Below are 11,108 nucleotides of genomic sequence, written 5' to 3' on the forward strand. Positions count from 1 at the left end.
ACACACACACACACACACACATACACACACACTGCATTCTTGCTTTCGCTTGTGGCTTTTCTTCTCAATAAACCATCCTCTCCTTCCAAAGGACAGAAGTTTCATTCCATGAATGAATGAAAGTAAGATTTCTTTAAGAATCCATGACTACATTTAAGATCCAAGAGTTCTTTGGAAGGAGATACCAAAAGCTTCCTGTGTAAAAATCCATTCTTAGGAAGCTGTTCCTTATCTCCAAGCCAGAATTCCCCACACAGATTGCCTGGGGTTCTCTTTTCTCTCTTCTCCCTGACTCCTCCCCCACCGCACACTTCTAGCCCTTCCTTCTGGCTCCAGCTTTCAGGCAAGATCTGGCCAATGACAAAAAGGTTGCTCTGGGAAGTTGCAGACCTCCACGCAATAGCGGGCAGCCACCCATTCCTTAGGATTCTATGTGCGAAGAAGAGGGCATACTTTGTTTTACACACTGTTTTCACCACGTAAAAAGTTAGCCACGGGGCTTGACTCTGCACTGAGAAGTGAACATCCGATGGTTTCAAGGTCTTACAGAACATCCCTTCATGTTTTCAGAGAACTTTAGAAACACCATTACAAGGAAGAACATATGGCAGGGCCTCATAGAAATGGTGTAATAGACATCAAAGAGCCAATGCAATAAAAAACCAAATACTATTAATAGCTAACTCTTCAATTAACCAATAAGGTTTTGACTGATGTGATAAAACTATTGTTTTGAACTGAATCAATGACCATTTGTCATATGACATAGAAGTAGAGGTACTTTAAATAAGATATGCTGAAAAAGATATTCAGTTCAGCATTATAAATAATAACAAAAAGGAAGGAGAGGAAAAAAATAAAATGGAAATAAAATAAGTCACGCCTACTGTTTAATTTTCTGAGTATCTATAGAGCACCTACTTCAGTGTCAAAGCACCAAGCTTAATGCTGGGGATACAATGTTTAAAAAAAAGACTGACAGGGCTCTGGGCTCATAGAGTTTCCATTCTATTATTATGAGAGACAGACATTAAAATAATTACATTGGGTATTTTCTTCCAGCAGTTACTGCCACTACGCTCTCCTAAATAACAAAAAGAAATAGCAAAATACTATGCAGACATTTTAAATGACGGTAAAGCAGTTTTAATAATGACAGAAAAGGGGCACCTGGGTGGCTCAGTTGGTTGGGCGACTGCCTTCAGCTCGGATCATGATCCTCAAGTCAAGGGATCGAGTCCCTCCTGAGCCTGCTTCTCCCTCTGACCCTCCCCTTTCCCATGCTCTCTCTCCCCCTCTCTCATTCTCTCTCTCTCAAATAAATAAATAAAATCTAAAAAAATAAAAAATAAATAATGACAGAAAATGAGGCAGCTGGTTGGCTCAGTTGGTTAAGTGGCTGCCTTCAGATCAAGTCCTGATCCCATGATCCCAGGCTCCTGGGATGGAGCCCCAAGGCTGGCTCCCTGTTTCTCCATCTCCTTCCGCCCCCTCCCTCTTCCTTTTTCCCCCTCCCCTTTCCCGTGCTCACACCTTCTCTCCCCTCCTCTCTCTCAAATAAATGAAATCTTAAAAAAACTTTTAAAAAATCTGAAACCAAAAAAAAAAAGAAAATGTTATTAAAAGACTAGTATTTAATGAAATCAAGAAACAATTTTATGAAGCATATGATCTCACCAATGTAAAAAAAGGTAACGAAGGAGATTGAGTGATTATAAAATCCATTTGTAAGAATGTATGATTGAGATTAGCTAAGAAAAATGATGAAAGGAACTCCTACACTTGAACAGGGAAACAATTTCCAAGTCTCAATGAATAGTTCAATGTGAAATGGAGCAAGAATCAATGAGTATCAGGGTTACAGGACAAAATAACTCTACACGTTTCTGGACTAATACTTGAGAATACAGCTTTTTTCCATGTTCCAAAGTAGCATTTTAAGCCAGTGAGAAAAGGATAAACTAGGCAATAGATAGTGGATTAACTATTTAGAAAAATAAACAAAGTTAAACCTTTATATCACATCATAAATTCCAAATGCAACGTGACAGGATAAATCTCACTGGTAAAGCTGAAATATTTATATTTTTCTATTTTTATGTATATAAATATATATATATATATTATGTAATAATAATTCAAAGTATCACTAAATACCTAATTACTAAGTTTCACAAAAACATTCCAAACGCACTTCAATGTTAAAATTTAGAAACCATGAAATGAAATTTAGGAAACTACTAAGCAATTCTATGGTGGGCACATATTCTTAGAATAGAAGAAAAACTATTTTTAAAAGACTGAAGATTTTAGGGGCACTGGGTGACTCAGTCATTAAGCATCTGCCTTCGGCTCAGGTCATGATCCTAGGGTCCTGGGATCAAGCCCCGCAGTGGGCTCCCTGCTCGGCAGGAAGCCTGCTTCTTCCTCTCTCACTCCCCCTGCTTGTGTTCCTGCTTTCCTGTCTCTCTGTCAAATAAATAAAATCTTAAAAAAAAAAAAAAGGTTTGACATTTCAAATTTTACACAGAAAAAAGTCATGACATAGATCCTACAGTATGTATAGTTATCACAGAAAAAATATAGTTAAATGACCAGCAACCAACAAGGAAAAATGTTTGCAACACACAGCAACTAAAAGGTTGATAACTCTTCATATATGGTGTGCTCTTACAAACAAGATACAAACATCCCAACAGAAAAATGGGCAAACATGAACATTATTTGACAGAGAAATTTAGAAGATCAAGAAACCTATTTTAGAATATTTGACCACATTGGCTGATACATGCGAGTTTATAAAAACCACAATGACAGAAACGCTGCTTTAAGTATTAGGTGTCACTACCCAGATGAAAAGCCACAATATCCAATATTGAGAAAGAGACAATAAAATGTGGCCAGATGGCTAGCACATGAGCCGGGGCATTCTACTGAGAAGGCAATTTGGTAAAAATGTGTCCAAAGCCTTCAGTCCAGTAATCCCACTTCGAAGGTAATTTTTTTTTTTAATATTTTACACAAAGACAACAACTCAAAGCTAAGTGTCCTTCCTATGACGCTAGAGAAAGCCACAGAGACCTATACCATGTGATACTGTGCACCCATTACAAAAATTTAAGTTCTCAAAGCATTTTAAGTGAAATGAGAAAAGTTCACACATCTAATAAATGAAAAGACGACCTACGCTGGAGCAAGATCAGTTCGAAAAGACATACATACAAATATATGTGGAAATCAGGTTAGCAGTGGTCCTCAGGTGAAATCAGAAGAGATTTCAATTTTTTTCCCTTCTTATCTTCTTTTTCACACATGTCTAAATCAACCATAATGAGCATGTTACTTCAATGATCAGGAAAATGCAACTTAAAAAGTATCTAAAGTAAACACACCAAACTGACCCAGGGTGGTTAAGACCATAAGGCAACTCTTTTCCCCTGTTTTAACTTTTCTATACTGAGCAAAGGAGAAACTCTTAAAAGGTCTAGCGTGAGGACTGCCATACATGGTCCAAGGTTGGCTGATTACAGGGAGGAGAGGTGGAAGGAAGGCAGGGAAGGCAGGCCAAGCAGGCAAAGGCCTTGCAGAGGAGACAGGAGGTGGGAGACGGGTGCACACTCAGTGCCCCCCGCCAGCCACGAAGCCCCAGACCACTCACTCACTCCTCAGAACCGCAGGACCGGGCCAGGAACAAGACCTCAGAGCTCAGTGATCTGTGAGCATCAGCCCATCTCTTCAGGCTACCTTTAGGCAAAAAAGCAGAGGCCCAGAGAGGAAAGCAAAGCTCCACAACTTGGTACATGTGACCTCCTGTGACCCAGAAAGACAATCGCCGACACTGCTCCATAGACACGCACAGAGGCACAGAGGCACAGAGCCACAGAGGCACTCCTCCACAGGGCCCGAGTCAGGGGCCCCGCTGCTAACCAAGTGTGGGCTTGGCCACCAGCTGTGGCCACAGAGCCACCTGCCTGTCCGCGGGGCCACGCCAACCACGGGAGGGGGCTGATTCATGCCCAGGTGGACGCAGAGCCACCTGCTACCTCAGAGCTGGTTCCCCGCGCAGAAGGCCGCCGGCCCACAGAGGACAAGCCTGATGATCCAGCTGGGCTTCCAGCCCCGGCGGGCGGGCTCTCCAAATGAGGGCCTCCACGTCCTACAGAAAGGTGCCAGCCCAGGGAAGACCAACTGCTCCCACACGGCAGCTTCCCTGCAACTCAGCACGACCCTACAAAGCGCACCACTGTCCCCTGTCCCTTTGCTCTGCCTGTTTAAAAACACAGGGGCAATTAAGCCACTTGATGCCAGAGCATCTACGAGGTGACCTGGGAAGGAAACGCATAAACACATCCATACGATCACAGAGAAACCACAAAAACGCCATCTGTTAGGAGGACACTGATCCACGTGTCCTGATAAAGGGAATCACCAACTGAACAGCCATTATCATAGCAGGCACTTGAAACAGCTGCATTCTTTCAAATGTCACAAAATTACACTTCTCAGTTTACACATGCAAACACCTAGGCACAGAGTAAAAAGAAAAGCAGCTCAAAGTCCTGGTGTGAGGCAGTGCTAGGATGGAGATTCAAACTGCAAAGCAAGTGCCCCTTGTGTGAGGACATGGTGGGTGGTCCTGTCACCACCCCATGGGGTTTCTGCGTGGGTGCACATGGAACCCAGCCCCCAAGCTGCCTGAGGATGGGCCGACCTTCCCACCGCTGCCCGCTGCAGCTCTGGGAGACAGAACAGACCTCCTGTACCTAGGGTGCTCCATCCACACCCAGGAAAGGACACCAGTCATGGTCACAGTCAACAGCAATTTTAACAACTGCTGCTGGTCACAGAGCCTCTGCCCCGTGGAGGGCCTATGCAAGATTATCTCCATTACCCACGGCTGGCCTGAGGGCCTCTACAGCTGAGACATCTACTTTTCAGGCAAGGACGCAGAGGCTCAGGGAAGTCTCCCCACTGGGACACAGAATCTGACACACAGTCTCCTTCCCAGCTAACCCCACCATGACCAGGTAAGGAAGCCCCCCACACATCATCCATGTCGACTCCCCACTCCTGCTGGCAGGTGGCCCCACACGGCGGCCACTACCTTGGTTGAGATAGGTCAGAGTCTCCTCGTGCAGCTTCACGGCAGGGGACGTGGCCGCGCACAACACGTACTGCAGGGGCGGCAGGCGGGCATCGTTCTCGGGGGACAGCTGGGGCTCCTCTTGCTTGAAGATGGGCAGAGCGAGCACATCACTGCAACACACAGGAGGGAGCAGTCAGGAGCAGAGCCCCACGGAGCCCAGGCACAAACACAGAGAGTCAAGTCAGAGAAGTGGGTCCTAACCCGGGGCATCGAGGGCAACACACCAAAACCCATGGCAGTGTGCTTGTGGGGAAGGGGAGGAGGGGGGGCGGGGGGCCGTCCCAGACCTCATCCAACACCAGTGCCCCCAGAACCAGGACGCTCCTTTCAAACCGCATCTACCCATCCCATGAGGATTCTGTTTTTCACTCAAGGGCCCTCCAGAGATTTACTGAATCAGTTCACGGAGGCAAAAATGAAAAGTTATCTGGTATCTACAAATTACAGAAATCTCTGTGACGAGGGGCCTGGCAGCAATGGAGTGAACCTGAAATGCCACGTGGTTTCCATCCACAAGAGACTGCTCATTCTGTAGTCCTGCTCTCAGCCTAAGAATCTGAACAGAAGTTTTCATTTTTTTTTTTTAAGTAAACTCTTCTACTCCTCGGCGGCTTCTCAGACCAATTCAATCCTGTCCTCAGGGCTCTGTAAACTATGCAAATGAATTTCACTCACTGGGCTGTGACAGCCCACCACCTATAATCTTCAAAAAAAAAGGGGGAGGGTAGAGTTAGCCCATGATCCTGATTTTAATGATCATACTACTTTCTCCTAAATGCAAAATGAGGTGTAAAGACCTTGGATTTGTTTTCTTATTCACATGCAAAGTATCAAGATGCTCAGAGATAATTTTCCTCCACCTCTGAATACTCCCCGCCATAGCCAAAAAAAAAAAAAAAAAAAAAAAAAAAAAAATCAGCCTCACACCAGCCTAGGAGTTGTCTCTCGATGTACTTTTCAAAACCCCTTGCAAGGGAAGAAGAAATTCCTGGGGCGCCTGGGTGGCTCAGTGGGTTAAGCCTCTGCCTTCGGCTCAGGTCATGATCTCAGGGTCCTGGGATCGCCCGCATCTGGCTCTCTGCTCAGCAGGGAGCCTGCTTCCTCCTCCCGCTCTGCCTACCTCTCTACCTACTTGTGATCTGTCAAGTAAATAAATTAAAAAAAACTTTAAAAATAAAAAAAAAAATTTTTAAGGAAATTCCTGAGAACAGGAATGACCTGTGAGCAGGAAAGGCTTTTGTTTAAGACCTCAATATTACAAGCAGTGTAGAAACAGATGCCCCGAAAGTCCTGGTCCCCTTACCTTGATAACCCTCCTCCCTCTCAGCGTCCCCAGTTATGAATCAGATTCACCGACCCCGCTGCACTATATAAACAGGAGTCACTGGTACAGTCTGTTCCTCTTCCAACACAATAAACCAGTAGTCTCTAAAACACAAACCCGGCACACACCCCAGCAATCCCAAACAATTCTCAGAAGTGCAACTCTGGCTTGGAGCACACCTAGAAACTCTCCTGTGCGGGGGGCCTGCCCCTGCCACCATCCCCGGCCCGAAGACAGGAGCAGTGCCATCTCAGCTCCCCTCACACTGCGCCTTCCTTTTGCCACACTGGTGCCCACTCCCAGCCCAAGTGGTTATCTAGGAACAGGAGCAGGCAGGCCTACTCACCTGGGGGTTGCATAATTTCATGTTTGCCCAGACCGTGTTACGTTAATATGCCATGGGCTGCTGCCTTTAAATTAAAGAAGAAAGAAAGGAAAAAAGAAAGAAAAAAGAAAAGAGAGAGAAAGAAAAGTAGGGGTGGTAACAACCATCACTTAACAGTAATTTCTTTCAAGCCTGGCATCCTTATTTGCTAAAGAGTAAAAGTCACAAGAACATCAAACAGAGAAAGGTAAGAAAGGATTATAAAGGCCACTATGTGTGTAAGGGAAGACAACTTGCAGAGGTTTCAGGGTAAGGAGATCACCGAAAATAAAATATATAAACCAAGGAATCTCACTCACTCTAGAGTTGGGGGAACCAGTGGCATATTCACTGACCCTCACTTTGGCCTTCACTAAGGTCAGCCTCTAAAAGGATGAAAACCCCAGTTTCCAAGACATGGAATAATTTTTTTTTTTTTTTTTTAAATAGCATGGACCAAATGTTTCCTTATCCATGGTCCCTAAATGACCCCAAAAACTAGTATGGCTTTCTGGCACCTTTCACCCCAATTGCCACCCACCTCCCAAACCCTGAAACAATACCAAAATCCTAAAAAGGTATCTAAGGAATCCACAGACCAATTTCCATTTCAGAAGCAGAAGCACCTCCCATACAAGGGGAGAACCATTCCCTAACGGGATGACATTTTAAGTATCCAGGAAATTTTAAATACACTCACATTCCACTCAAGGTCACCTTCAAAATCATTTCTTAAGATATGGCAACATATTTAATGGCCACAAACTAAAATTTAGGCAAAACCACAACCATAAACCATCACACAGTACAATAAAAACGGACCCCACTGTAGCATTTCATGCAGGTGAACGGACACAATTTTCTGCAGAGACTAACTTCTGCCCCTTGAAGTTCTGACATCCCCCAGGGTAGCTTCCCTCTGGTTGACATTTCCATGGTCTGCAGGGAAGGCCATCATTCCTTAATTAAGACTGAGACTTATGCCACCTCCTATTACTCAGGCCCATGAATAAAAAGGAGAGGACACATCAATTAAACCCAATCATTTCTCTGCTTCTGGAAGGAAGATGTCTTCAGAGCGGACTAGGGGACACATTACTTATCAGAAGCCAGGATTTCCAAATAACATGTACTGCTAAATCTGAGTGGGAACTTCTTAGGAAGGAAAAAAGGGGTGGGGGCACTGAGAACGGCTCTCACTTCGGGGCTTTCGGCACCAGTGATTCCTTCCACCTCACGATTTACTTTCTGAGTCCATACCAAATGCCCTTTGGGTTAAATTAGGCATATTTCGTAAACTGTGACTAGGATGGAAATAAAGACAGGCTAAAGCTGGTTCAGGCGAGTTCAGTAAATGAAATGACTGCCCATTAGTGCCCAGCCAGCTGCAGAACAGGGAAAAACAATCCTCCAGGAACTGAAGCTAACGGGGCTCCGACTTCCTTAAAGGGGAGACGACAGAACTTTGAAAAACAAGCAGGACTTACTTTTCCCTTTGAAGAGCACTAGTCAAGTCCCTGCAGAAGAAGAAAGATTTCCATCAAGGGCAATAAAGGTGCGGGCCCCAGGCCAATACACGTATCCAAGACCACCTGGAGGGAGGGGGCACGCTGTCCCTCCGAGCCCCGGTCCCTCCGAGCCCCGGTCCCTCCGAGCCCCCGCCCGCCGGCCCGCGCAGCTGAAGCGCAAGGTCGGCCCTCGCCACTCACTCGCCCCCCTCGGCCCGCCCAAGGACACCGGAGAGGGCGTGCGGCTCGGAGAGGGTCCGGGGCTGAGAGGGGCAAAGAGCAGGAGCTAGACCTCCCCGCGACGGGCACCGAACTGATGGCAAAAGTTTCCTCTCCTCCGATGCGAGCCGGGAGAGAAGAGACGGGGGGAGGCGGACCGGCCGAAGCTGCGGACAGCAGGTGCGTGCTCCGCGCCCGACCAGGAGAGGACGGGTGCCCCCGGGGTCCCTCCCTAGGCGGGTCCCTGGGGGATGTCCCTTCTAGTCCCCCAAAGGCTGATAGACAGGGTGGGGGGGCGCGGGGAGCAGCGAGGGCGCTCGGGACCCGGGACCCTGCGGCTCCCGCCCCGCCCCGGGACGTCCGACCGCGCTCCGTCCAGCCCCGGCGGCGCGGCCCTTACCGCAGGTAGCTGCCGGAGTTGTGCTGGTTGTAGTGCTCGGGCTGTGTGTGCCAGAACAGCATGGCTGCAGCTCCGCGTCCGCCGCGCCCCACGCGTGGCAGCGAAGCAGCCGCGGGCCCTGCCGACCTCTCCCAGTCGGCTCGAAGCCGCGCTAGGAAGCCGCACCGGCCCGGCGCATTTATGGACGGCCTGGGGGCGGGGCCACGGCTGGCCCCACCCCCTCGGGCCTCGCGGCGGGGCGGGGGCCTCCTAAGGCCGCGCACCTGGCCGACCCGCTCCCGCGCGCCCTTCTCGGGAGCGAGCGCGCCTCTCCGCTGCGGGACTGGAGAGGGCGGCGCGGACTAGGACTGGGGCCCCGCCTCTTCTCTCGCCCCCAAGGGTGGGGCCCAGGTGACCCTCACCGCTGCCGGGATGACCTCCAGCGTTTCCGCCACGAGGCGCCCTGACTCTTCGCCCGGTTGGGTCCCCACCGCGGCTGGGGAGAGGCTGCCCTGCGCTTGAACGTTAGGGACCCGGGATCAGGCACTCTCCGCCCCCTTCCCATGCTCTCGTTTTCTCATTTCACTTTGCATTCTCTGAAATGGCGGTATTTTTTTGTTCATTGATTGCCTTTTCCACAAGAATGTAAGCTGCAAGAGGGCAAGGCTTGGACTCCAATTCATGGGAATTTCCCACTGCCTAGGAATATGCCTGGGACATAGTAAGTGCTCCATAAATATTTGTTGAATAAATATGAAAAAAGGAATGCATCCATTGAATAATCAGAGAAGGCTTCCTGAAGGAGGTGACATGGAGCCAAGGCCTTACAGACTTGGAGGAAGCATCTCTCTGAATATCTGGAGGGAAAGTGGGTCCAGTCCCTAGTAATTGCCAAGGCAGACCAGCTTTAGTATGGCTGGGGCTGGTTGACCAAAGGGATAAGGAAGCAAAGTGAGAGGTGGACAGGGCACATCACAGAAGGAATGGAGCTAGGATGTCTAAGTGTGTTTTCAGAAGAGAAGTTGAATATGTGATTTGCCTTTTGGAACGAGCAGTCTGGACAAGTGTGGACAGTGGATCATGGAAGGGGGGGGTATCAGTAAGGAGGGAGTGGAAGTCATAGAGCCATGACTTACCCCCAGGTGATATTCCCCACTACATGGCACAGCACCTGGCACAGAAGAGCTGGACATTCTGTCTCTGAGTGTTGATGGAATGGAATGAAGTCCCATGAAGCCCCAGGCCTGGAACTCCAGCTCCTCCAAGCATGGATGTGGGTAGAACCCTCCCTCACTCTGCTCTCGCAGCAACTCTTCCTCCCGCATAGGTCACAGCTGGCAAGGCATTTCCTCGTAGCTCTCTCAGGGACTACTACCTCCCTGCCACTCTCCTACCCCATGAGGAAAACAGAAATGGGTCATCTCAATCCTCCTGCAAGGAAGGACTGACTGTGCGAGCACGAGGAGTGCCGTAAGCGGAGCCCTCAGCCATCAGCCCCTTTAGGGACGGCCTTTGCTGCAGAGAGCCTGCTCACCCAAGGTCACACCCAGGGAGGGGTGTCCACATCCCACTGCCTGTTGAGACAGGAAAATGAAAGTCTGGCCATCTCTGCTGATTGGCTCTTTTAGCCTCAGGACTCCCCCAGGGGCCAGTCAAATGTGTCATGGGGACCTCCCATGGGACCTCCCTCAGTCCACTCCCACTTCCTTCCCATCCTTTGCACAGGTGTTAATCTCAAGGAAACTTCCTAATAAACATCCTGAACGCTAAGCTCTGTCTCAGGGTCCATGACAAGCACACAGCATCTAAGTGGGAGGATCTGTGGGGTAGTGTGCAAAGAGCACACCCTTAATGGATCCCTTCACCAGATTAAGTAGCCTCAGAGCACCTGCCATGTGCCAAGCATGGCGTGGGGTGCGGGCTGGAGCTCTAGCTGAAGAGGCCAGTAGGAAAGCAACAGCAGAGGCTGCTCTAGGAGTAAGAAGGAGGGTTGTGGAGCTCTGGAAAGCCCCCAGGGAAAGTGATGCCTCCTGTTGGATGGGTAAGTGGAAGTTAGGCCAGTCTGTGAAGCAAGGTTCAGAGCAGGGTCTCCAGCACACAGCATGTGCAAAAGCCCAGAGGAAAGGCTCCGGTAGTGGGAAACAGGTGACAGTGGCTCAGACCCAGGT

The 11,108-nt window shown here is 48.6% G+C and overlaps 1 protein-coding gene across 1 annotated transcript in view; it reads right to left on the bottom strand.

Annotated features, from left to right (window-relative positions):
* The window catches only part of TFCP2L1 (transcription factor CP2 like 1), a 28,800-nt gene extending 19,714 nt beyond the window's left edge, over positions 1–9,086 (bottom strand). The window contains exons 1-3 of the mRNA XM_032840916.1: positions 8,962–9,086; positions 8,322–8,351; positions 5,091–5,256 (exon numbers count right to left, since the gene is read on the bottom strand). Coding sequence (XP_032696807.1) covers positions 5,091–5,256; positions 8,322–8,351; positions 8,962–9,023 — 258 coding nt within the window. The 5' untranslated portion in view covers positions 9,024–9,086. The remainder of the gene's footprint in view (positions 1–5,090; positions 5,257–8,321; positions 8,352–8,961) is intronic.
* Positions 9,087–11,108: the final 2,022 nt, after the last annotated feature.

The sequence above is a fragment of the Lontra canadensis genome, unplaced genomic scaffold (assembly GCF_010015895.1).
Source record: "Lontra canadensis isolate GAN:19392208 unplaced genomic scaffold, GSC_riverotter_1.0 scaffold117, whole genome shotgun sequence".
Classification (NCBI taxonomy): Eukaryota; Metazoa; Chordata; class Mammalia; order Carnivora; family Mustelidae; genus Lontra; species Lontra canadensis.